The 27,054-nt window shown below is 36.0% G+C and overlaps 3 protein-coding genes across 8 annotated transcripts in view; 1 reads left to right on the top strand and 2 right to left on the bottom strand.

Annotated features, from left to right (window-relative positions):
• The window catches only part of pxnb (paxillin b), a 45,202-nt gene extending 40,880 nt beyond the window's left edge, over positions 1-4,322 (bottom strand). For 2 of the 4 annotated variants that reach the window (XM_048209300.1, XM_048209301.1), the window contains exon 1: positions 4,072-4,252. In XM_048209300.1, coding sequence (XP_048065257.1) covers positions 4,072-4,084 — 13 coding nt within the window. In that variant the 5' untranslated portion in view covers positions 4,085-4,252. Of the gene's footprint in view, positions 1-4,071 lie in introns of all 4 variants that reach the window. The other 2 variants (XM_048209298.1, XM_048209299.1) reach the window with 2 other exon arrangements.
• A 2,140-nt stretch (positions 4,323-6,462) lies between these two features.
• LOC125279768 (cytoplasmic tRNA 2-thiolation protein 1) lies at positions 6,463-11,034 on the bottom strand. The gene is made up of 3 exons (XM_048209772.1): positions 10,764-11,034; positions 8,786-9,288; positions 6,463-7,319 (listed from the first exon to the last, which is right to left on the bottom strand). Exons 2-3 carry the CDS (start codon positions 9,279-9,281, stop codon positions 6,784-6,786), a joined length of 1,032 nt encoding a protein of 343 aa, XP_048065729.1. The 5' UTR covers positions 9,282-9,288; positions 10,764-11,034; the 3' UTR covers positions 6,463-6,783.
• A 256-nt stretch (positions 11,035-11,290) lies between these two features.
• Positions 11,291-21,701, top strand: LOC125279767 (4-galactosyl-N-acetylglucosaminide 3-alpha-L-fucosyltransferase 9-like). 3 transcript variants are annotated; one of them, XM_048209770.1, is made up of 4 exons: positions 11,291-11,350; positions 18,158-18,316; positions 19,356-19,552; positions 20,098-21,701. In XM_048209770.1, exons 3-4 carry the CDS (start codon positions 19,474-19,476, stop codon positions 21,204-21,206), a joined length of 1,188 nt encoding a protein of 395 aa, XP_048065727.1. In that variant the 5' UTR covers positions 11,291-11,350; positions 18,158-18,316; positions 19,356-19,473; the 3' UTR covers positions 21,207-21,701. The 3 variants fall into 3 exon arrangements, with proteins under 3 accessions (XP_048065727.1, XP_048065726.1, XP_048065728.1); XM_048209769.1 differs by lacking the exon at positions 11,291-11,350 and having other exon boundaries at positions 17,655-18,316; XM_048209771.1 differs by lacking the exons at positions 11,291-11,350; positions 18,158-18,316 and having other exon boundaries at positions 18,644-19,552.
• Positions 21,702-27,054: the final 5,353 nt, after the last annotated feature.

The raw sequence follows: 27,054 nt of genomic DNA, 5'->3' as shown, positions 1-27,054 counted from the left end.
CGTTTCTGTTCAAGTGATATTTTGGAAAAGATATTAGACCATTCGCAGCATTTGATAGCAATCATACATAGTCTGGTGTGTATGGGTCTGTTTGGCCAACAGATATGCTATGTATAATGGGTGTTCATATGGGTTTTGCATAAAAGATTAACATTGGCTGCATGAGATTCTCCAGCTTTGTTGTTGTTGAGCAACTGAAGCACGAGCTGTTAAAGCTCCGCCCTCTTATGGAAAGGGGCGGGACCAGCAGCTCATTTGCATTTAAAGGGACACATAAAAACGGTGTGTTTTTGCTCACACCCAAATAGGGGCAAATTTGACAAGCTATAATAAATGATCTGTGGAGTATTTTGAGCTGAAACTTCACAGACACATTCTGGAGACACCAGAGACTTATATTACATCTTGTGATAAAGGTCCCCTTTAAATCATAAAACACATGATCCAGAAACACAACATAGATAGCATGGAATTTTTGAAAAAATAAAAGACATTTCATAGGGCCCTATTAATGTTCAAATTTTAATAAACTTTCAAATAGTTAAAGTTTTATGAATTCAATTGATTAGACATCCCTTTTGGTTATTAGAATTTTGAAACCATTAACAAACAGAACTCAAAACAATTCAAACAGAAAAACGTGGAATTTTGTAAAATTTCATGGGCGCTGCATAAGTGTCCAAACACATTTGAAGCCATTTGGCCTCATCAACAGGCTAACTCTAAATCCAAAACACTGATCGCCTCTAACAAAGCTAATAAAGCATTCCACTGTGAGCAGCTGGTTGGAAAAACTCCTCTCATTCGCCCTTTGACCCTCGAGTGAGTCAGTTCAGTTCCCTCCCCCACTCCAAACACAGGCACTGGATTTCCCCGTACTCACACCATCATCATATCCAAACTCTCTGACGGCACGCACTCGTCTGTCACTTGGGCTACACTAGGACTGAATGAGACACGTAACAGTGCTCCGAACACAATCGCCTCTTTCTCCAGCCCCAAAAAACAACAACATGCACTGAATTACCACCATCAAATATCTTCTATCTTTAGATGTCAAATCAGTGTGGTTTGCTAAAGTACTGTTATGATAATGTACAGTCAACCAGTCATTATTGCAAAGCTGTTAAGTAATAATGACCGTCTAACTTTACATTACCCCACTTATAACTTATTAAATACCATTTATGCATTTGGCAGATGCGTTTATCCAAATCGACTTGTGTTGCATTCAAGGCTCAACAGTTGCATTTAATTGGAATTGAACCCATGACCTTGCCGTTGCTGTACAGTTTGAGCAAATACTGATATGAGATTAAATTATTGCTTTATCTTATTTGTAGAAACAGCAGACACAGAAAGACCAGATGAGAGTGGTCTGTTATATAGTGTTGCCCTGGACGATGGTCATTATTTAAAAATATCTGACCGCTGAAAACTGCAACTGACCAATCAGAACGAGAGCCATGTGATAAAAGGCAGTGTATATTTGGATAGGACAAGAAATAAGCTTTCAACTCATGTCTTTTGGTTTTAATGTCATAGCTTGTGCGTCCAATCAGTTCTAGTCAAGTGGTAATGTGGATAACACACTAATATAATAATGCATAATGGTTAGTTTTCCTATTCAGCCAATGGCATAATAATAATTTTACATATTGTGACTATGAAGCTCATGGTCGTTGTGATAAATTGTGTTTGACTTTAATAACATTTTGTACAATACACTATTTTGGTACTTTGTTGAGTCATCAATTAATTTGCAAAATCTGAGTCCTGAAGCAAAACTAGGTTGCTTTAGGGCTGTAGTGGGAGGGGCAGGCAGCTGTGGGCGGGGTCACTTAATACCCTAAGAGGACACGCCCATCCACATGGAGTTCAGCGAGTTATTATCTGATCTCGGGGTATTCCAGAAAGCAAGGTTAACTTACCGTCACATTTAACTTTGAACTCTTAGCTGATTAAAGGATTAGTTTAATTCAGAATGAAAATTTCCTGATAATTTACTCACCCCCATGTCGTCCAAGAGGTTTATGTCTTTCTTCAGTCGAAAAGAAATTAAGGTTTTTGAGGAAAACACTCCAGAATTTTTCTCCATATAGTGGACTTCACTGGGGTTCAACGGGTTGAAGGTCCAAATGTCAGTTTCAGTGCAGCTTCAAAGAGCTCTACATGATCCCAGACGAGGAATAAGAGTCTTATCTAGAGAAACCATCAGTCATTTTCTAAAAAAAAAAAAAACATTTATATACTTTTTAACCACAAATGCTCATCTTGCACTGCTCTGTGATGCGCCACGCATGACGTAATCACGTTGGAAAGGTCACGCGTGACGTAGGCGGAAGTACCGATCCAGTGTTTACAAAGCGAACGTGCAAAGACTTAGTCAAACGCCCTGGCCCTGTACAAAAAAAGGTAAAACAACGTTATCGGACGATTTTGAAGTTAGAGGAGAAAATGAGTTTTTCACCCTACTGCGGTACTTCCACCTTTGAAGTACCATGAACTTTGCAATGTGATAACGTAATTTTTTTATTTTAGAAAATGAGCCATTGTTTCTCTAGATAAGACTCTTATTCCTCGTCTGGGATCATGTAGAGCTCTTTGAAGCTGCACTGAAACTGACATTTGGACCTTCAACCCGTTGAACCCCAGTGAAGTCCACTATATGGAGAAAAATCCTGGAATATTTTCCTTAAAAACCTTCATTTCTTTTTGACTGAATAAAGAAAGACATTAACATCTTGGATGACATGGGGGTGAGTAAACTATCAGGAAATTTGAATTGAAGTCAACTAATCCTTTAAACCAAGCTTTGCTTACTCGAGTTATGCAGGTTCCGAAACCGCGGTTTGGAGTAAGTTCAGTCAACCCGGAGTATGAAACTCAGAGTTTTTCGTGACCAAACAAATACATTCTCAATCTAGGAGTCATCATGGAAATGGACGTTAAGAAGAAGCACTGTACTTCTTCTATTTTCTTCTTTTGTTTAATGGCGATTTACATTCTTAACGCATATCGCCCACTACTGGGCGGTTTTGTAATCTTCTTATCTTTTAATCTTTCTTTAATCAGTTTTTTATTACTTTGAATAATAATTTGATGCTAAATATATGTGAGATGGATTGACATAAAAAAGTCTGTGCTTTTAAAGATAATATGGCTGTATAAGTTTATTTTTTATGCTTCTTGTTCAAATTAATCAAATGGAGCTCTAATTGGAATGCATTATCGAGTTAGACAAAAATACCGAATAGTAAGCAAAGGGATGTGTGGAACTGAAAATGACAGTCATTCTAATTCCGCAATATTTCACACAGATGTTCCATGTGGGCCTGCTGATGAATAACCCGCTGTGACTCTCAGACTCTCGGCTTAAATTCACTTATTTTTTACTGCTAAGGTCTCCAGGTCCATCTGTGCACACTCATATTAAACTACACACTGCATATCTGTCAAATGTGCTATTTTGATTGTTGATACACTTTTATACTCTTATAAGCATACTGTATATTGTATTTTCGCTTGAATTTTTTAATGCTTACTTTTCAAGTCTTAGCTCATATCTGTGATCCTATTTGTATTTTCTCCTCATCACTGGAGCTACAACCTGCGATTAATGATAAACTTTGTCTAGACTCGTGGCAACAACGCTTTTTGGCTCTGACTGTATGTATTAAGGAAAGAAATACAAATTGAATGTGCAAACAGCAAGATTTCACACAAGCAGCATCATTTAAAAAGAGATGAATAACTATTTAATGACTGAAGATGTTTCCCTCAGTGGGAAAACAGCGTACAGCCCAACACACCCGTGTTTTTTTTTGTGACACATGATAGTCTAATATTGTAACTGTAACAGAAACTAATTACGCGTTCAGCAGAATGGAACGCGAAGAGTTACAATGTATCATTATGACATCGCGTTCGGCGAAAGTATTACTTTGTATCTCTGATCTTGTGCGTTAGCTCATTGGCTACTGTAGTTAGCCTCTCTCTCCCTCTCCCTCTTATTTTTCCGCTATGTTTGTGTCTGTCTGGAAACAACATGTGGGAATATGCGTGTTTTACCTAGATCATCCATGTTCGCGCGCTTCCAGAAGTGCTCTGCTCCTAATCCGACTCTGGAGACGATGTGAAGAGCTCGTGATCTGAAGACAAGTCTCTGCTGAAGTTTTTTCCTGCTGTTCTAGACGCAGGTCTGTGTGGCTGGACCGGACTGGACCCCCGAAACATCACAGAACAGAGAAACGCACTTCACTGCAGCGACCCCTGGCGGTCGAAGAGCGCAACACCGGGATCAATGGAAAACAGAACTTTTAATTGCAATTATATTGCATTTATTAATTAGCCATAGCTTTTTGTAATTTGTATTGCCAATGTGTGTAAAAAAAAAAAAGCGAAATAATATTTTGGATTGTGACATTATGTTCATAACAAATATGTTCATTAAACCAATGGCAGTACAATACATATGCCTGTGACTTTTTTTCTCAAAACATAAGAATGTTTTGCATTACAATACTAATATTATGAAAGGCAATGAGCTTATCAGCCATGAAAAATTATCCTAAAATAGCAAAATATAAGCAAAATATAAATTCTTATTTTTTCTCTTGAAACTTTAGAGCAAATGAAGATAGTCAGTATTGTGTAATGTTAGTGGTTATCGAAACATGTTGATATTGAATGTAATTCCCTATACCTCTAGTTCCTCTGCTAGACACCTCAGTGAACTTGAGAACTGACTTCATACATTCACTAAAAATCACCCAAATACCAGCCGATTAAAAGACATTTTTGGTTGCACTTTATTTCAGATTTTCAATAGTCCATTGTAGACATTCTACTAACTATTGCAACTACAGTCAACTCCAGAATTATTGCCCCCCTTGGTAAATACGAGCAAAGGAGGCTGTGGAAAAAAATCTACATTGTTTATCCTTTTGGTCTTTCATTCAGAAAAATCCTCTGCTCTCATCCAGAAACAATCTCCAGCATATTCAGATGTCAGACGGGACGGGAACTTCAAACGGGACCGGCTTCTATGGTCAGATGAAACTAAAAAAAGAGCTTTTTGGCAGCAAACCCACCAGATGGGTTTGGTGCACACATGGATAAAAAGTACCCCATGTTCACGGTTAAATATACTGCTGGATCTTTAATGTTGTGGGCCTATTTTTCTGCTGGAGGTCCTGGACATCTTGTTCAGATACATGGTATCATGGATTCTATCAAATACTAACAGATTAATAATTAAAACCTGATTTCTGCTAGAAATCCAATAATGGATCATCCATCAAAACAATGATCCAAAACCAACACAAGAATGGGTCACTGAGCACAAAATGAAGCTTCTGCCATGGCCATCCAATTCCCCTAAAGAAATTGAGTGCAGTGAACTGAAGAGAAGAAGCACCAACATGGAGCTGGGAATCTGAAGGATTTGCTTATATTTACCAAGGGTGCCAATATTAGTGGAGGGCAATGTAGTAGGCGAAAATCAGTATGTGACAAAAGTGTGTCCAAATTCACAGTATTCATAAAAGAGTTGGCAAAAAGTCCCTGGATGACCTGCTACTTCCGGCGAGATTCTGAAGTATGCAAATGATGGACACTTTACTATCCCATGAGGCCACGGGACAGGATTTGTGAATGACAGTGAAGCAATGCAACTCTGATGCTGGTACGTCACGTGACAGTGACATTGCATTCATACTACAGACATTCATTCTATATAAAACTTTTTTAGCGGTCACAAAGTAATTACTTATTCAAAATAAGTACCTGCTCAAGAGAATATGAGATTTCGGACGCAATCTAAATGACTTTTCACAAGATGTAATGTAAGTCTCTGGTGTCCCAAGAATGTGTCTGTGAAGTTTCAGTTCAAAATACCCCACAGATCATTTTTATAGCTTGTCAAATTTGCCCCTATTTGGGTGTGAGCAAAAACACACCGTTTTTGTATGTGTCCCTTTAAATGCAAATGAGCTGCTGCTCCCGCCCCCTTTCCAGAAGAGGGCGGAGCTTTAACAGCTCAACAACAACAAAGCTGGAGAATCTCACGCAGCCAAAACGAGGATTGTCAGTAACGGTGTTCAGCCTTACATTGTTCAAACCGGAGTCGACACTGATGGAGAGACTCAGGAAGAAGTTACAACTTTTAGAATGAAACTGGACGTTTCTGAATGATTAGTGGATAAATTTATGTAGTTGCTGTGGAGTTGATTTAAGTCATCTACCTCTCTTCTTTGTTGCGTGTTCTCGGGGGCGGGGTTTATGTAAATTTTAGGGTTAGTGATGTCACTAAACTGGGAAAAAGCTTGTTGTAGTCCCTACCAGCCGTTTGTTGTAGTCCTTAAACAGAGAATTCTGTAAAAGAAAATATCTCTCTTTGCATTGAACTTTGAGCGTCGTAACTTTGTAGATGTTGTTTATGATCAAACAGCAACCGTACCACCCCTTTAATAATTTTATTGTCATGATCTTAAGTAAAAAATCTAAACAAAACATAAGCATCTGATATGTTTCTCCTGAAGTGAATGTGGTGCAAGTTCATGTTTGTCTTTAAAACGAGTATCTCTGGTTTTGAATGGCAAAGTTTGTAATTTGCTCTTATCTTATTAAGATATGTGACTTTCAGTTAGCAGTGGATGAAATTCAAACAATCTCTGGAGACTGACACGCTTTGAATAAAACAAATGAAAACATCTCACATTCATCCCAAGCATCTTAAAAAACTCAAATGTCCCATTTTTAAAATCTAGTCTTGATTTGGTGTCAAAAGTCCACAGCCTTCAGCTTCTTCTCTTCCTGTTCGGTCAGAGGCTCCTGAGCCAGTATTTTGCCATGCAGACGGTGATGTTTTCCAATGCCCAGCTTGGGTAAACCTCGATTCAGGCCCTCCAGCAGAACACAGGACTTACACAAAGCCTGACTGGAAATATAGCCGCAGCGCGAACACGTTCCCTGGACCGGCATCTTCACCCCGTCCTTTACAGAGAGCGTCTCCCCGGAGTGGATGACGTCTATGATGGAGCTGGGCCTGATAGACTCCAGGTCTTTGAGGAAGGCGCGAGCGTGACCCCGGTAGGCGTTTGGAGAGTAGATGCACTCTGTGGAAAAGTAATCAAGCTTCTTAAAATAGGCGTAGAGGACGATTTCTTTCTCATAGGCGTATTTAAGTGGCTTGCAGCGTGGAATGGCGCCCTCTCCTTCGCTGGCCGTGCTGATGGCGGTGCAGCGCCGAAGACGTGCGATATCCCCACGCAGGACATTCATCAGCACCGTCTCTGCCACGTCGTCTGCATTGTGACCTGCTCATTACACAAAACAAACGTCAGTCTGCCTCTCAACCTTGGAAAATGCATTTGTTTCCATTTATCTATTTCTGAGAGAATAGTATCTGAGAGACTCAAAAGAACAATTTTAATGCGAGTTAAAATGTACAAGACTCATAAAATATAAAATGTATAAATGCTTATGAATTTAGGTTAGACTTGTGTAGGTGAAATCTAATGTTTTCAGGATGATTCAGTCATATTAAATAAGATTAACTTACTAGTTAACTTAGACGTTACCACATGAAAAACTTGTCATGGTCATATTTCAGCCCTATTTTTCATGATTTTGAAAGAAGTCTCTTATGCTCTGAATTTATTTGATCAAAAATGCACAAAAAAAACAGTAATATTATGAAATATTATTACAATTTAAAATAATGGTTTTGTATTTTAATATACTTTAAAATAAAATTTATTTCTGTGATGCAAAGCTGAATTTTCAGCATCATTACTCCAGTCTTCAGTGTCACATGATCCTTCAGAAATCATTCTAATATTCTGATTTGATACTCAATTATTATCAATGTTGGAAACAGTTGTGCTGCTAAATATTTTTAACCTGTGATACTTTTTTTTCAGGATTCATTGATAAATAAAAAGTTAAAAAGAACAGGATTTATTCAAAATGCCTGATAAAAATTCAGCTTTGCATCACAGAAATAAATTATATTTTAAATTATATTAAAATAGAAAAACATTATTTTAAATTGTAATAATATTTCACAATATTACTGTTTTTTCTGTATTTTTGATCAAATAAATGCAGCCTTGAAGAGCATAAGAGACTTCTATCAAAAACAGTAAAGTGTCCAAACTTTTGACTGGTATTGTACATAATTTGTACAAAAATGCCTATTTTAGGAACATTAATATTTCATTTTTTTGCACTGTGACATTATTTTGATAACAATTAAACAATTGCCACTTGAAAAGCAATGTTATGTAAACCATTTTAATTTAAATGAGCATAAATGAAAGGCAGTACAACAAAAATGACCATCAGTGATCATTTCTTTTAAAAACAATAAGAATGTTTTGTTTTGTTTTTTGCATTAACTGCATAGTTTACTGTCATGCAAAAAGGTCCTAAAAATATGCTCAATTAAAAAAAAAAAAAAAAAAAAAAAACATAATATATGAAAATAAAAGCTAGCATTCTGTCTTTATTGGCTCTTTTAGCCAATAAATTTAAGGAAAAATTAGAGTCTACTCTCTTTTATTTTAACTTTATCTTGTTTAGTATTGTTCGCCTGTAGAGGATGATCTTAGAATTACCACAACGTTGAATAGTAAATGATTAAAAATGGAAATATATTGTGATTATTATCTAAAGTGGACACACTTAAATATATTAATTAAGCCTGAGATGCCACAATTCAATTTATTAACACTGAAACACATTATTTAGTTGGAAAAGTCAGTCAGAAGACATTACTCGCCTGTGCATATCTTGTCAACTTTCAGCATCATGGCTCCTCTGTCCAGCGCCTGTCTGCGAAACACACCACAGAACGTGCAGTTATTCTTCAAGCCCACCTGCTTCACGATGGCATCCATCGTCCAGCCGTACAGCTCTTCATAAGACACGATCTTCAGCGGCAGCTCATACTGCTGCTGGTTCCTCTTCACCGTCTCCAGGGAATCGTCTCTGTAACCCGTGATGCCCTCATCCACGGACAGCAGCAAAAGGTTCAGCCCGTAATCGTAGCGCTCGTTCAGGACCTTCATCACATGGGCCAGGACGGTGGAGTCCTTCCCACCCGAGGCACCGATGGCCACGGTCTCCCCGCGATTAAAGAGTCCAGCAGACACGATGGTTTGATGGATCTCCTCCTCGAAAGCCCAGAAGAAGCAGTCCTTACAGAGGGAGTGTCCAGTCTTGGGCCGCTTGAGCACGGCCCGTTTCTGAATGCAGTTACTGCACTGGACGGGCATGTTGACACTGCAGAGCATTTCAGAGTAATATCAGAGCTGAACTCGTCAAAACACTTTTCAATCTTTTAGATGAGACCACCACCAAAATATAATCATCTGCTAATTTAAAAGGCAGATATATATGTGACCCTGGACCACAAAACCAGTCATAAAGGTCATTTTTTTGAAATTGAGATACATCATAGCTTTCCATTGATGTAGGGTTTGTTAACATAGGACAATATTTGGCCGAGAAACAGCTATTTGAAAATCTGGAATCTAAGGATGCAAAAAAATCTAAATATTGAGAAAATCGCCTTTAAAGTTGTCCAAATGAAGTCCTTAGCAATGCATATCCATTCACAAAAATAAATTTATGATATATTTACGGTAGGAAATTCACAAAATATCTTCATACTTAATATCCTAATGATTTTTGGCATACATTTTTTTTTTTATAATTTTGACCCATACAATGTATTGTTGGCTATTGCTACAAATATAACCATGCGACTTATAACTGGTTTTATGGTCATGGGTAACATATATTCATGTATAAAGAAAAATCTGCATAAATATTTACTGGAAAATATTTCGTTTCTATTATATTAAATTACATACAGGGGGCCGCAAGGAAGTGCTAGGGGTTCGTAGAAAAGTTTATCTTTAAAAAAACAGTGTTTAAAAGGTAAAAATAAATGAATAAGAAAAAAAAATAAGAAAAAAACTAACTAATTAGGTAAATGAAATATGATTAAATAATTTGATTAAAAAAGTTGATTCAAAGAAATAAATTCATCTACATCTAGTACAGTATTATAGTGAGAAGAAAAAACATAATATAACAGTTAAAACTAAATTTTGCATTTTTTACAGTATAAATTTTGCATTTAAACATGAAAATATATATCTGCATTTCAAAATTGAGGATGATGATCATATTTTTCGGGTCTGTGGCATCTAAAAGATTGATATCTCTGATTTAACCCTTTCAGCACTTGGCATAACAGTTTAAAGCATGAATATTTCCATTTAATGAATGTAAACGTGTAATGTTGTTTAGGTTGGGGGAAAGTAGGTGGTGATGGTCCTTGTGAAATATAGTTATTTTGAATATTTCTTAACACAATAAAGTAAGTTTCATTCAAAAGTAACATGTTACAGAATATAAATGTATAAAATGACTTATACAAGCATATTAATTTTAGAAATGTGATGGTAACTGTATAGATGTAACAACATACTACATGACAGAAATGGAAGTTGTTTGGATTGAATTGTATGCACCTGATCCTAGTTATTACAAGCACATTTTGTTACTCGTTAATGGCTCATTTAAATAAATTAATACCTGAAATAAATTCGGGTTAGTCAGAAAATATATTTGAGAGAATCGGAGAATTTCAGAATAATTTTAGTGGTGAACACATTACTACACATGAAAAACTGAACTTTAAAACAGCAGTTAAACTGTATGAAACTGGTAAAATATAAACGACAAACCTTTAAGTATTTCCTACGGGTTGTAATTCATTTAAACAAGAGTGAAGACGTGGGACGATGAAGTTTTTAAGTAAATAAAACGCGAAACAAGGCTTATAAAACAAATAGTTGATGACTTAACCGACAAATTAAAAATAAATCTCATGACTTAAAATACAACAGGATTGTTTTTAACCTAGAACATCTCGGCTTCTGCACTACAAAACATGCTTCAAGCACGTCACTGACGCAGCGCACGTCATGAACGTCACACTTCCTGTTTGACTCTGAGTTCCGGCGCCCTCTTTTGTATGCATAGACGTCACTTTCCCGCCGGAACGCGCTCCCTCAGCTGGACTGAGTGGCAAAAGAACCTGCTGCGTAACTGGATTAATAGGAGAAACGGCGAAAACGCGAGTAAAACTAACGAATTGCCCTAAAGGTTGGACTCGAAAGTGTTTCTTACAACTTGTCAAATAAACCTAATCCATGGATATTGACATGCAGCCAGGAGTCGTGTTTCCTGACATTCATATGTGCCTGATTTGACGCCGGGGAAACACATAAAGCAAATCTGGCTGTGAATATTTTATATAACTACAATATCGGTAGGTTTAAATCTGCTTAATCACTTATATCAATGTTATATATATCGTCCAGCCCTAAAACATATATAGTTTTATAGTATAATTTTTTACAGTGTTGTTTATTTAAAAACACCTTTATGCATAATATAAGATGGAAAATATTTAATTGATGAGTCGTCAACATAATATATAACAATACAATATGATTTTCCCTCTATAGAGGGTATGCACCATAGACTGTAAAAAAAGAAAGACTGCCAAAAGCTACAGAAAAAAGAAGCAAATGGGTCACTGCAATTCACAGAAACAGCTGGACTCCAGGCAGAGAATCATTTTGTGTCAAAATGTTGGATTTTGAGGTAAAATCATATATATTGTGTTGTTATATATTATGTTGACAGCTCCTCAATTAAATATTTTCCATCTTATATTCTGCATAATTGTCTGTTTTAAAATAAACACTGAAACTATACTATAAAACTATATATGTTTTAGGGCTCTATAGAAGGTATGCATCGACGTCACTTTCCCGCCGAAACGCGCTCCCTCAGCTGGACTGAGTGGCAAAACAACCTGCTGCATGACTGGATTTAATAGGAGAAACTGCGAAAACAAACGAATTACACTAAAGGTTGCACTCGAAGGTATTTCTTACGAACCTAATCCATGGATAATGACATTCAGCCAGGAGTCGTGTTTCCTGACATTTATATCTGTGCCTGATTTCGACGCCGGGGAAATACATAAAGCAAATCTGCCTGTGAATATTTGATATAACTACAATATCGGTAGGTTTAAATCCGCGTAATTACTTATATCAATGTAATATTTATCGTCATGTTGTCCAGCCCTGAAACCTATTTAGTTTTATGGTATAGTTTTAGTCAGTGTTTATTTTAAAACACACAATTATGCAGAATAGGCCTATAAGATGGAAAATATTTAATTGATGAGTTGTCAACATAATATATAACAATACAGTATGATTTTACCTCAAAATCCAACATTTTGACACAAAATGATAACTGCAAATCCATGTCTCTCTGCCTGGAGTCCAGCTGTTTCTGTGAATTGCAGTGATCCATTTGCTTCTTTTTTTCCGTAGCTTTTGGCAGTCTTTAAATATATACCTCAGGGTTTGTGTCAAAGCTATTTGTACAGGCAATCACAAAGCTCTTTTCTGTTCTGGATGTGTTTTGTGTGTTTTTCGCGGCATTCACGCTGAAAACCAATGCTGCCGCTCAGTCTTTTGCCACTCAGTGGGCGTGACCGCAGTCGTAACGGTCGACGGTGACGTCACATGCATACCATCTATAAAATGTTACGATTATGAGGTAGCAGTTATTGAAATGTATTCTATATTACATGTACAATACGTTTGCCAGTGTGAATAATGTTTTAGACCATGTGTAGCTTCATTTCAACACAGAGTGCAAATAGTCGATGCTAAGAAGGTTGGAAATTTCAAAGACTGCATACCTCATTCCTTGACACTGCCTAAATATAATAACAGTAAATATATGATAAATAATATATAATATAATAGGCTATATAATAAAAATAGTGATTTAAATTGCTAACAATTTGCTACTACACATAAGGATGAATCAGTGTTGTTCTGTATGTCTTGATTTGCAGTTGTAAACAAATTAGACATGAAAGACTAATCTATATAAACTACTGCTCTTGTTCCAGCAAATTTCTTAACATGTTTAAATATTTGTGTGAACATAAAAAGATTTATCAGCGGAGACAGAATCTGAACAAATTTCACAGACATTTGATGAACAGGAATTGAATAATGAGTCCCTGAAGAGAACAGTAGCAGTCAGTATATACTGTGGCCAGATTATTAATTGCTCTGTTCACATTAGTGTTGGTGGTAATGCATTTCAAGTAGCTTGAGTTATGTAATCAGATTACTTTTTGAAGTAACTATAGTAATGCGTTACTTTGTTTTCACATTTATTGACCGACAGCTAAACGTAAACATGCGTTTACTCATCTCACTTGCACGAAAACATTCAGTATTCCTCAAAATGAATAAAAACAGTGAAATGCAACCTCAGAATTGTATGCACACCTGTAATAATCAACTTTATTAAATTTAACTTTATTAAATTTGTTAAATATACTTTATGTATTTAATCTCACTTTAATCTGCTGACTTTCAATGGCCTAATTCAACCATACTAATAAACAAAAATGACTTATTTATTTATTTCGAGCAATTAAAAAAAATAAATTTAATAAAATAAATTTGCATGTGTATCCAAAGATATATACATATATACAGTACAGCTCAAAAGTTTGGCATCGGTAAGATTTTTAATGCTTTTGAAAGAAGATTTATCTGATCACCAAGGCTTAATTTATTTAATTAAAAATACAGTAAAAACAGCAATATTGTGAAAAATTATTACAATTTAAAATAACTGTTTTCTATTTGAATATATTTTACAAAGTAATTTATTCCTGTGATGCAATGCTGAATTTTCAGTATCGTTACTCCAGTCTTCAGTGTCACATGATCCTTCAGAAATCATTCTAATATGCTCATTTGCTACTCAAGAAACATTTATTGTTTACAATTGTACAAAATATTTGTGTACAATATTTTTTTTCAGGATTCTTTGATTAAAAAACAAAAACTCTTTCGGGTGGTTCTGACCTTCAGTAATGTAAAATTTCCATAACCTCTCAAACTATGAGCTCTCTCTCTAACTGTAAAAAACTTTTGTAAGTTACTTGGTATCAACTTGTTGAATGCTTTGAATAAAATTTGTATTGTGTAATATTTTATAAGGTCATGGATTTTTAACAGTTTTGATTGAATAAATAAAATATTACTGTTCTAAAAAACCTTCCTCGTGTATGATCCGTACTGCTCGCTTTTGTAATATGACTAGTGGATGTATTGAACACTGATAATTGTTTCCCCACACTTTAACACAATAGGTGAAGTATAGGGGAGTACCAAGGAGCAGTATAATGTGCGGAGAGCATTTTGATCAAGGAATTGTTTAACTTTATTAATAATTGAGAGGGTTTTGGAAGTTTTTGTTCTTATATGTCTGATGTGGGCTTTCCATGATAATTTATTATCTATTATTACTCCTAGAAATTTATTCTCAATTACATCTTTTTTTAAAATTCTGAAACATTTTTGCAATTTCCAAATGTCATTACTTTAGTCTTACTTAAATTTAACGATAATTTATTGCTATCCATCCATTTTTTTATTTTACTTAATTCTCCATTTACAGTATTTATTACAGTATTCTATTACAGTATTACAGTGTTTACATTAGATTTAGAAATAAGGGTGTTGAACTTCCTTTTCCTGTATCCTATTCTTCTTTAATCCAGAATGCCAGCACAGCTGAAAGGTTTGTTTGAGCTGCGCCCTCTACTATACATGAGTAAATATGCATTTCCTTCAGCCTGAGGCTTATTCATTTCAGTTTTGCTGTGAAAGGGCCTTAAAGGGTTAGTTCACCCTAAAATGAAAATAATGTCATTTATTACTCACCGCCATGTCGTTCTACACCCGTAAGACCTTCGTTCATCTTCAGAACACAAATTAAGATATTTTTGATTAAATCCGATGGCTCAGTGAGGCCTGCATTGCACACTTTCAATGCCCAGAAAGGTACTAAACACATATTTAAATCAGTTCATGTGACTACAGTGGTTCAAACTTAATGTTATGAAGCGACAAGAATACTTTTTGTGCGGAAAAAAACAGTGACTTTATTCAACAATATCTAGTGATGGATGATTTCAAAACACTGTTTCATGAAGCTTCGAAGCTTTACAAATCTTTTGTTTTGAATCAGTGGTTCGGAGTGCGTATCAAACTGCCAAAGTCACTCAGTGGTGAACCAATGAAATTTCGAAACACTTATGAGTAATGAAGCTTCGTTTACTGAAATCATATGGCTTTTGCAGTTTGATACACGCTCCGAACCACTGATTCGAAAAGCTTCGAAGCTTCATAAAGCAGTGTTTTGAAATCGCCCATCACTAGATATTGTTGAATAAAGTCGTTGTTTTGTTTGTGTTTTGGCTCACAAAGGACCTTTTTAATAATGCTCTTGATGAGCCCATATGCAGATGGAGAATGTTCGGCAAGGAACAACTGTGTTGAGGGGTGGGTGGATTTCCTTGTTGAGCCTGTTGCCAGCCTGGAGGCCTTCCCAGAGGCCATTCTTGTGCTGCCCAAGCTCCTTGCCCTGCCGGCGCCACCCAAGTTCCTTGCTCTGCCGGGGCCACCCAGGCTACTTTCCGTGCCAGTGTTGCCCTTGATGCCTTTCGAGCAGGCCCCACCCATGCCTCCAGCACCGCCCTGGTTTTCTGCCAGGACTCCAACCTTGCCGGAGCCTCCCTGGTCTGTCCCTCCGGTCTCACCCTGGTTTCCTGCTGGGGTTTCTGATTGGCCAGAGCCCCCCTGGCCTGAACCCCAGACCTGTCTGAGCCTCCCTGGCTGTTTTATGTTCGGTGTCTCTCATTAGGAACGCCAGGTGGCGTCCCTTTTTAGGGGGGTAGTGTCAGAGTTCTGTCACTTCTGTTCTAGTGTATTCTTGGTTTTGTGACAGAGCTCTGACGTATTCTCTTGTCTTTGTTCTTGTGTTTATGTTTCTTGTAAGCACATCTTGTGATTTCCTTGTGCTATGTGCTCACCTGTCTATTGTCTGGACCCTGCCCATCTTGTTATCTGTTCATTTGTTAATTTGCCCCACCTGTTCCACCTCATTACCTGCCTTGTTTGTTCCCTACTTATTCTCCTTGTGTTTGCAGTCCTGGGTTGGTTTGTTATTGTACTTTGGATGTTCTTGTGTGTGTTTACTCAGTCAAGTCAAGTCTTGCTGGGTTTTTTTATGTGTTCCCCCTTGGGGTAGTTTTGGTTTGTGTTTTTTTTTTTTTTTTTTTTTCTTAAAAGCCCATCATCTGTACCTTTGAGTCCTCACTCTTTCCAACCAACCACAGACCGTGACACTTAATGGCAATGCAGGCCTCACTGAGCCATCGGATTTCATCAAAAATATCTTAATTTGTGTTCTGAAAATGAACAAAGGTCTTACGGGTGTGGAATGACATGAGGGTGAATAATTAATCACTTTTGGGTGAACTAACCCTTTAAAAACTTAATAGGCTATTTATTTTTAAAATAACACTTTGTACAACAGGCTACTTCTAAAGTATTTTGATTTTCATTGTAATCTTATGTTAATTTCAACATTTGCTAATGCATTATTAAAATCAAAAGTTTAGTATCTGTTAATATTAGGCTGTTTAATGGCTGACATGAACTATATGACAGTTGCATAAAATGTTAACAAGAATAACTACTGTAAAATAAAAATAACTACTGCTGATATTTCACCAATATCAATAGCATTAAACAGACTCTTCTGTATTTCCATTTATTGTGGATCATTGCAACATTTAATCTGATTGCTGTTTAGTTTGTAGGTCCATTTTATACGGCAGTGAAACCTGCTGGCCAGAAGTTGTATTTGACATTTAATTTTGTTTACCTAGATTTTAAGTATATCTTAGTCTTCTTCAACTCCTATTTAAAACAACATGTAGTTTAAAGTTTTTTGCTCTAGAGATTGTTTTGCTTTAACCACAATACTTGCTGGATATATGGGAAAAAGTATACTTTATTGTATTTTAAATATATTCCCCTTTTCTATAGTAAAAATGTGCTATCTTTAAATATATAAAAAGTATATTAGCATCATATTTTCACAATACAAATTTTAACACACTTTAAAATAATTGTACTTTAGTATATTTTCTTAACAATATATTTGTCACGGATGCACACAGACAAGATGTTAGGATCCAGTTGCAGCATTTATTGGTAAATCCAAAACGTAAATCCCAAGACAGGCAAGGGTCAAACTCCACGTAGTCAGTCCACAAACAAAAAGCCAGGAATACAACATGCATGTGACAAAACAATAACAAACCATAACCAAGGACAGAAACAATCGAGTATAAATAGACAGACACTAATGAACAAACACAAAACAGCTGAGTGCAATGAAACGAGGATAATGAGTCCAGGAGTGAATTATGGGAATTGCAGTTCAGACAAGTGACAAAAGTCCATGTTGGAGTGCCCTCTGGTGGCTAAACAGGGCACTCCAACTCATGATCATGACAATATTTTAGAAAAATATACTTCAAGTGTAAGTTCAGTTTATTTTTTAAAAGTGTATTTATTTGCACTTTATAAAAATATATTTGCGGTATATTTTAACTGTGTGTCATTGTAACAATGCACTGAAAGTATATTTAAAAATATATATTATTTAATATCCTGAAGTTGTAGTGTATCTAAAGTTAAATTTGAGTATATTTTTTAAGTTTACTTATTCATCCTTGGAATTCATTTTATTACTTGTGCTTATTTATTTCAGTATGACTAATGCATTAAAAGCCCATTTTTTATATGCAGTGTAGCCTATAATTTCCAAATATGTGTAAATATGTTTAATAAGTTTACACTGGCAGAATCATTTTACAATCGTACACACAAATCTATATTGAACAACACACCAGCAGCACAAGTAATGTTGCATGCGGAAAAAATATGTTGAGTGGTTAAACTTGAGACTTTAAATGAATTCAAATGTATCTTCAACTCAAGTACAATCAGAGCTGCTGATGTCGTCTGAATCCCCTCACTCACTAAGTATAATGTCGCAATTTGTAGTATTAATGCAATGTAGGATTTAGACAGACTATTGTAAACGTGAATAAAAAGTTGAACATGCTGTCTGACTTTATATCTTTGGTATATTCTGTCAACAGATGCTGTTCTTCACGAGTTTCTGCGGTCACTGTGTAAGCGGCCATCAGACACAATAATGAGAAGCTCATGAGAACATAATGGAATATGATGTGTAATTTGTATTTGTGTATAGAGGGTCACCATTGGTCCAATATTTTTTTTCTTTAATGAAAAACATGGTAAGTTTTGCCGAATCTATGTAAAGTTTAAATAAAAGCACTGGATTTGTTCATGAAATATGTCTCTTCATTAGTGTTACATTTTATTTATTTTAATGGCCTTGAAAACAAATGCATTCAACTTTGGGAATATGTGTTAAACTGTATTTAAATAGTAGCACAATTATAATACTGTAGTCAACATTTGAAGTGGATCAAAAAAGTTCAGCAAAGTTGTCCTAAGAAGAAGGTTTTAGGCCAACTTTGATTAAAGGTTTTGATCCGCTTCAAATGTTGACTATATTATACAAAGTATAAGTAATAACAAAGTGTATTGTTATTGACTGCAAAGTGTGTAATTTTTAGTATTTTAAGGTACTGAGCATACAGTATATACTATTACCTGTAAAATAATATATTCGTTGTATATTGCTTGTATGTTCAGAAGACACTCGTAATTAATATGTAATGTACTTAAATCACAAATAAAGTGTACTTATAACACAAATTAAGTACACTTTAATATCACTAATCAAGCATGTAATTAGTCCCTACACAGGCATATACTTAAAGTGTACTAAGTATACTTGAAGTTGTTCCAATTTAGCACACATAAGTATACTAAATATACTTAAAGTTGTGTTTTTATACAACTTAATTACAACTAAAATATATTTAGTACAAAATTAGTTGTTTCAAAATAGCACACTTTAAGTTAACTAATCATTAACACACTTGAAATATAGGCCACTAATAATTAGTGTTGCGTCAAGTATACTTAGCATACTTTTTTTTCACTAGGGTACAGCTGTGGTTTTGGGCAAATCTTAATGAACTGGTTTGGGTGTGTTTGGTAATACCTAAATGACAGGAGGGATGGTGTCATAGATATCTGTATACTGAATTGTGATTGGTCTGTGTTATACATCTCTTTTCAAGCACTGGTATATCCTGCAGGTGTTACAAACACCAATAATTGCAATAATTACAATAATTACAAAATTTTTTATAGTAAAACTTGTATCTATCTAATCATCTGTATCCAATCCTGTTCCTCTAGTTTAACTCCAGACCTAATTAAACACACCTGAACTAGTGAATCAAGGTCTTACTAGGCTAGAACCTCAGGTGTGTTGAGGCAAACGGGAGCTAAACTGCAGGGCAGTGGCCCTCCGGGAATGAGTTTGGACACCCCTGAATCTAGTGTAATCCTCAGACGCTGGCTTTATATGCGACGCCAAACTACATTTTATTCAGGTGAGAAACTGAATTAACTATACATTCATTTAAAAAATGTAAATTAAAAAAAAACTCAAATTGTTTAAAACCAATAAAACTGAAGTTTAAGGTTTTTTTTTTTTATTAAGGCAATGATTCATTTTCATTTTCTCTCTCTAAACTTTTACTATTATTGTGGGATTTTTCTTTTGCTATTTGTGCAAATGGAAACACAAAAAATATATTTAATGAAGTTTCTCATTCATCGCCATAAAAGTTTACCCAACTACGGATACAGAAAATGAAAGGGTCTAATTTTTAAAAACTAACTGGTTAGTCAAATACTAAATTCTTTTATTGAAAAAAAAAAAAAAAAACTTGTCAGTTATTTTGGTATGTTCAACTCAAACCATCAAGTAAATGATAATCAGAGATTTTATTAAGTTAATAAAGTTAATTATTACTAAACCACTGAATTAATTTTAGTAGCCTTTGTCTCCCACAGAGCTGTGAACTGATAGTCTTGTCTTTGTTCTTGTCTGTGAAAGCAAATATTGACTTTTTCCTTTAATAATTCATTTCAGATCCAAAAATGTCAAGGATAAATAGCTCATCGCTGTCTCGTCTGGGTCTAATAGTGACGTTGGCGGGTGTCGTCTTTCTGATAGTCATGTTTTCTTCTTTCTCACCTTCAAAGAAATGTCCACCTCCACTTCCTAGACCCGCACAAAACAACTGTGTCAAAAGCAAAAGCTCTGTTACTGATGCAGTAGAAGACAAACCTGTACTTCTGCTGTGGACCTGGCCTGAAAATTACAGGTTTGACCTGAGTGACTGCAAAAAGTTGTACAATATTGATAATTGTCAGTTGACGGATGATAGATCTCTCTACAGCAATGCAGACGCTGTTATGGTTTATCACAGGGGCATCAGTTGGGACCTGTCCAACCTTCCTCCATCTCCTCGTCCTCCGTTCCAGAGGTGGATTTGGTTACATTTGGAATCGCCAACTAACACAAAAAAAATACCAGGTCTGGAAAACCTGTTCAATCTCACTCTCAGCTACAGACAGGATGCAGACATTCCTGTACGGATGCACTTGACTCCCAGGAAGAAACCTGAGGAGTTTGTAATTCCCAAAAAAGACAAACTGGTGTGTTGGATTGTGAGTAACAACGATCCTTCAACAGGTGTCAGCGCAAGGAACGTTTTTTACAGAGAATTCAGCAAATACACTGAAGTGCATATGTACGGGAGGGCGTATTCATCATTTCTGAATTATAACGACTACTATCCTACTTTGGCGAGCTGCAAGTTTTACCTTGCCTTTGAGAACTCCATCCACAAGGACTACATCACGGAGAAGATCAATGGGCCGCTTGCTGCAGGTACCGTCCCTGTGGTTTTGGGTCCTCCCAGAAAAAACTATGAAAACTTTGTTCCTGGCAACGCATTTATTCATGTGAATGACTTCCCAGATGCAAAGTCACTAGCAGAATATCTGCTTCGGCTGGACAAAGATGACGAAGCATATGGCAAGTTCTTTACCTGGAGGAAACATCTCACTCCAACTCCTCATTTAATACTACAGAACCAAGAGTTTGTTCTGGCTATCTGCACTGCCTGTGACTATATAGCAAGACACAGAGAATATAAAGAAGCTCACGATATTTATGAATGGTATTTCAACTAAAGAGAAGTTATGAAATAGAATTTTTTCTATTAATTATTTTTGATACTGGACTTTCAATATTTAAGTATTTTGATGATCAATCAGTACTGATGGATGGTTGTAGCTCTTTTCAGATGATTTCATTTTATATACTCTCAATTAAATAATATAAAGAAAAAAAAGAGCTTCTTTTGGGTGTAGGGGACAAAAAAAACTCTTCTTTTGGAACGCTCTTCTGCATCTTAACGAGACAATCAAGGAGGAGTTGACAGAGATTGTATATAATGGGGAGATAAGAGGATCTGGATCTCTAACCATTGGAGAAAGCGTAACGGCTAACTTAATCACGTGTGGAACCTCTCAGCCTATCATGTAATAGCAGTGACGTCAGTCGCAACCATAGACTGTAAAAAAATATGGACGTAGCGTCCGTGACGTCACCCATAGAGTTCTGAACAGCAGTTTTGAAGCGAAAATGAGGCCGCGGCCATCTTAGCTGCGCGTCACAGCACGTCACTCCCGGATAACTGAAAATGGACAAAGAGGCGGGACGTGGTTTGAGCTGATGTGACTGGTTGCTGAAACCAAGCCCGCCTAGCTCAACGTGACCATGTTAGCAAGCAAAGGAGCTATCTATCTATCTTAGATACGATCTAAAATATTAATGAAGACAAGTTTTATCATCAGAACGTTCTAAAGGTTTACTGTCAATCTACGGTGTTTTTTAAGATATAGATCCTCCAACACCAGTAGTGTTGGGTGTGCAAATAACAACATGGAAAATCAAATGGGACTTCATACCTTTATAATGAAATAGAGATCGCGAGATGAATCCAATCTGTGGCACTTGGGTAAAATATGAGTGTCCATTGCAAAACCAAAAAACATTTCACATTTCTTCTGAATGATCTGCTCTCTGTCATCGTTCTTCAAGAAAGGATGCAATCTGAGCAGCGTTTATGTTGTAAAACTGTATACGATCGTATCTAACAAACAAATGAGCCTGTGTCCAAAGTATATTTTTTTTCAAAATAGTGCAGCAGTTTTAGTTATAATATCCAAGCAGTGCTGTCAGATTTTGATATCCTCCCGCCATTGTCATTGTAGTAAATCTCACAACCAAAACTTTCAGCCAATGCCACGATCCAACAACGTGTGTTCTGTGTCTCTTCCCCATGCATGCACATCTACACAGACACACATCAGTCTCGAATATTATGCAGCAAGCCATATTTTATAATTGTATAAAATAATCAAGCACAAATACGGCTGAGATGCCAAATTCAGCGGCAGCTGAGGTAACATGACGGCTCACAGACAGCAGCGCAATCTACCTGTCACTCAAGTGACCACGCCCTTAATTATGCAGAATTTTAAGGCTTAATATAATTTAAACGGATAAGTTATAAAAAAATTCACCCCCCTCAGAGTTGTCATGAAGGGCAAAAATAGCAGTATAGACCAAAACCACAATTTGAACCAACTTGTAAACATGTTTTTTTCTGCTATAAACTTGGCCAATTTAACATGGGACTCTTGTTTATGCTCTCTTTTGGAGCCTGTCCCTAGCGGCCAGTCGATGAATCGCAGTTTAAGTTACTTCCGTATTGGCTTCACGAGAGAAAGGGGGAGGTTGCCGCTTGGTCGCAACATTCCATAGTCTGCCTTCTCTTAAAAAAAATACATTTTTAACAAGCTAAAATCTACATATAGTTCCCAACGAAAGTATTGTTTACTGTAAAACATTCTGAAGATTGGCAAACAGGCTGTCAATTAATTAAATGATTAGCTATTTCTCCACAAAAGCTGTTTAATCATCATAGTGAAGCCTCTCATCCATTGACATCCATTCAAAAAACAGCCTCCGGTCTCATTCCCTGCGTACCGTGGGGGGCGGAGCGTTAGCTTTAGCCGTTACGCTTTTTTGGCTAAAGGTTGCAGGCATAGACAGTAAAAGAAATGGACACAGCGACCCTATTGGAACTCAATTGAGACAAGTGAAGCCCATTTTTAGCGATTTTTAGCACTTACGTTTCTGACGCGCAGACTCAAACTAAGCTTGATGACGTCAGCAACCTGTCTGACAAATGTAAATCTTCTAGTAGCTGTGCGTGCAAACTGCCATCGTTAATCTTGTAGAGACGGCGAGCTTGAGCGGGGAGTTCTTTGGCGTGAGTGAGCAGGAGTAAGTATTCTGATTAATTATTTTGTATAGTATTTTAAAATGTAACGCCAGTACGCCATATTAAGTTAATGCATACTATTGCCTGCGAGCTTCTCCTCCTGTCTGTACGGTAATTTCTCTACTGTGCGACAGAGAGTCGAGTGGTTATGACGCAATTGTTAGCCTATTTTTTACAAAAACTGTTTCTACGGGGCCATAATGTAACATAGAAGGTAATGGAGCCCTTTATACATTGTTGTGTATCTTTAGAAATAAATAATGGACAAATAGAGTCTTTATACGCCTCAGATGTAAAGTTATTCGCTGTCAAAGTGACGTCAAAATGAATGGGAGTCAATGGGATGCTAACGCAAGTGAAGTTCTGCTACAAGATGGCGGCACGCGGCCGACTTCAACTTCCGGTCGACTTCCTTGGGCACTGGTTGCAGGCTTGCCTTCCAGCGGAGTAGATTGTGCAAGCTGCGCCCTTTGTTTAACGTTAGTTTATTTATTTATTTATTTATTTATGTTACCTCCTGGTAGTTTTGTGCCTCTGTGTTTTTTTCCCCTTCCCTCCTCCTTTTTCCTAGGCATGCCTACACGGGACGGTTATTGGTTCCGGAGGCTGCTAATCTTCATCAGCGTGCGAGACGGTATGCTTCCCGCTGCCAATCCTGTACGGGCGCCAGGGTTTAAAAGAGCGGCTTGACGGACGCGAAGATAGTTTTTGCTTTCCTGTTCTTGTTTAATCTGCCCTTTTTGTTAAGTTTCGTTGGTGCAATGACACTCTTATGTTGTACAGTTTGGAGTTGTCATTTCTGTTCTTTTCTTTTATTTGTTTTCTTATTTGTTATTTCGACTGTTATTCTCTTCGCCCTATGGGAAATGGACAGGTAGTATGTCACGTGACGTACATGTTGCAACACTCAGTGACTTCAATGTGTAGACAGATCAGTTAGAAGTGAGCGCCACTTATGTAGGCTATGTTTTGTTTGGGTAGAAAGAGTATGTAAGTTATGGCGTTTGACACGCTGAATACTTGCTTTCTCATTTTTCTTTTCATAAGTTAGGTTAGTTTTGAACTTGAGTTAGCTTGGGTTTTGTTTTTGTTCTTTTCTTTTCTTTGGTGCCGCTTTTTGTCCATTTTCCGGGTTTATTATTTTTGTTTCTTTTCTTTTTGTTTATGTAAATATTGTTTGTTTTTGTTATTGTTGTTGTTGTTTTGTTACTTTGTTAGTACTTCATTATTGTATTATTATCCTTATTATATCTCACGCTTCTTCCATCTTTCTTTGATTGTAAAATAAATTCCGTTTTTATGCATTCCATTTTTATTCGTATGTATTTGTTTCCTTTTTATGTAAAGCACTTTGAATTACCATTGTGTATGAAATGTGCTAAATAAATAAAATTGCCTTGCTTTGCCTAATCGACTTCAAATAGCTTGAAATATATATATATATATATTTTTACCTCTCTTATAAAAATGTTTTTACTAGAAATAAAACAAAATTGTTATTGTAGTTAACCATGGTAACCACAAATTAATCATGGTTTTGCTACACTATAGTTTAAGTATTTGTAGTAAAATTATCGTTATGTCCTAGGATGTAATATCTTTTATTTATTTTACTTTTTTGTGTTATGTGGGCCTTAGCCCACTAGGTGGCATTAGTGGTGGTCTTCTTTCCCTTTTCTTCTTCTTCTTTGTCTGAGCAGGTAGCCAGGTGAGACTGCTTATCATCTGCTGATTGGTGCTCAACTAAAGGAAGCGTGTATAAATCCTGGCTGGTCTCCAGAGCTTGTTGACTGTTGGTTTGCTTTGTTGCTGTTGATGTGTATTACTGTTTGTGATTCATTACCAAGCTTATTTTATTTCCCCTGTCTGTCGTTTCCTATTGGGATCTGTTGTAAGACTTATTTTTATTTATATCTTTTTGTTAAAAGCTTGTGTAAATTGTGTTACATTGATGTAGACACCTTTCTTGCAGACTCCAGTTGTTGTTAAACTGTTGAACTGACCTTTCTCTTGTAAATATTGTACATAGCCCGAAGTTCTAGGAAGTGGGTGCCACTTCTTATATTTTTATTTGGAAATTGTTTGGTTTTCTCTTGTTTAAAGTAAAGAGGGAGCCAGGGAACTATCCTGTTGTTTATTTCCTTTTCTTTCATTGAGGTAAGTGTAGATTAATTCTCTATAGTAAGAGGTATTTTGTTTGTTTTGATTCTTTTGGCTTTTCCCACTCCTGAAGATATTTTATACTTCATACACTTTTTGTTACCAATAAAACTGATTGTATTACATTTCTTGTGTTTTGACATGTAACTTTTGGAGTCAAGTTTTGCTTAATGCTTGTTAATGCTTTAGTTACTGTTATCTATAATATTGCTTCCCCTATCCTAGACTGGGAGGAACGTAACATATTGTTATAAAAATAATAGCCTCCGACAAAAAAAAAAAACACACAAAAAAAAACCACACTTTTAACCAAGGTTAATTTTCGTATGTGTTCACAATAGTTTGCAATGCAAGCTAGTTGCAATGTGTTATTTTGAAAACTTTTTATAGCCTACATGCAAATAAAATTAATGAATAGTACAAATTTACAAAATAATCTCAGTGGGATATGTTTTATACAATTTAGGGTAACACTTTAGAATACTGATCCTTCATTAATGAATAACTACACAGGAACAAATGAGTAATGCATTATTAACACTCTAGTAACTACTATTAATAACTATAACAAGAAACTCTGATGAATGAATTAGTAATAGTGCTCAGTTGAAGGTGGTATTTCGCTATTAACTAATCAGTAACTGTTTTTTTCATACCTCCCAGAGAACTACTAAGAACTACTATATACATGTTGTAATTAATGTGAATAATGCCTAATGTATAATTAATTCTAAAGTGAAGGTCATGGTAACCAGCTAGTAATGCCTGAAGTATTACCAAATCCTTAAGAAGGAATTACTAATTATTTGGATCAGTATTCTAAAGTGAAAAGCATGATAACTCTCTAGTAACTACTGAAGTCAGTGTAAACGTTTGAGGTTTTTGTAAAGTATAATAACTCAAGAGTTACTATATAACTCTTAAGGAACTACTTCTTATTTGGATCAGTATTCTAAAGTGAAGATCATGGTAACCCACTAGTAATTACTTAAGTGTTACCAAATATAAGGAATTACTGTACAAAAACATACAAAAACCTCAAAAGTGTACAATAACTTCAGTAGTTACTAAAGAGTTATCATGCTTTTCACTTTAGAATACTGATCCAAATAATTAGTAATTCCTTCTTAAGGATTTGGTAATACTTCAGTCATTACTAGTGGGTTACCATGACCTTCACTTTAGAATTAATTATACATTATGCATCATTCATGTTAATTATGAACCTGCATATAGTAGTTCTTAGTAGTTCTCTAGGAGGAATGAAAAAAATAGTAGTTACTGATTATTTAATAGTGAACTACCACCTTCAACTGAGTACTATTACTTACTAATTAATTAATCAGAGTTTATTGTTAGTTAATAGTAGTTACTAGAGTGTTAATAATGCATTATTCATTTGTTCCTGTGTAGTTATTCATTAATGAAGGATCAGTATATTTAACAGAAAACTGCGTGCACGTGACATCACATTGAGACGGGGCGATTCGCTTCTTTCTAAGTCTGTTTCGTCTCATGGTCTGATG

The sequence above is a fragment of the Megalobrama amblycephala genome, linkage group LG12, assembly GCF_018812025.1.
Source record: "Megalobrama amblycephala isolate DHTTF-2021 linkage group LG12, ASM1881202v1, whole genome shotgun sequence".
Lineage (NCBI taxonomy): Eukaryota > Metazoa > Chordata > Actinopteri > Cypriniformes > Xenocyprididae > Megalobrama > Megalobrama amblycephala.
Note: the sequence above shows the minus strand (reverse complement) of the source record. Positions and strands in the feature narration are given on the sequence as shown.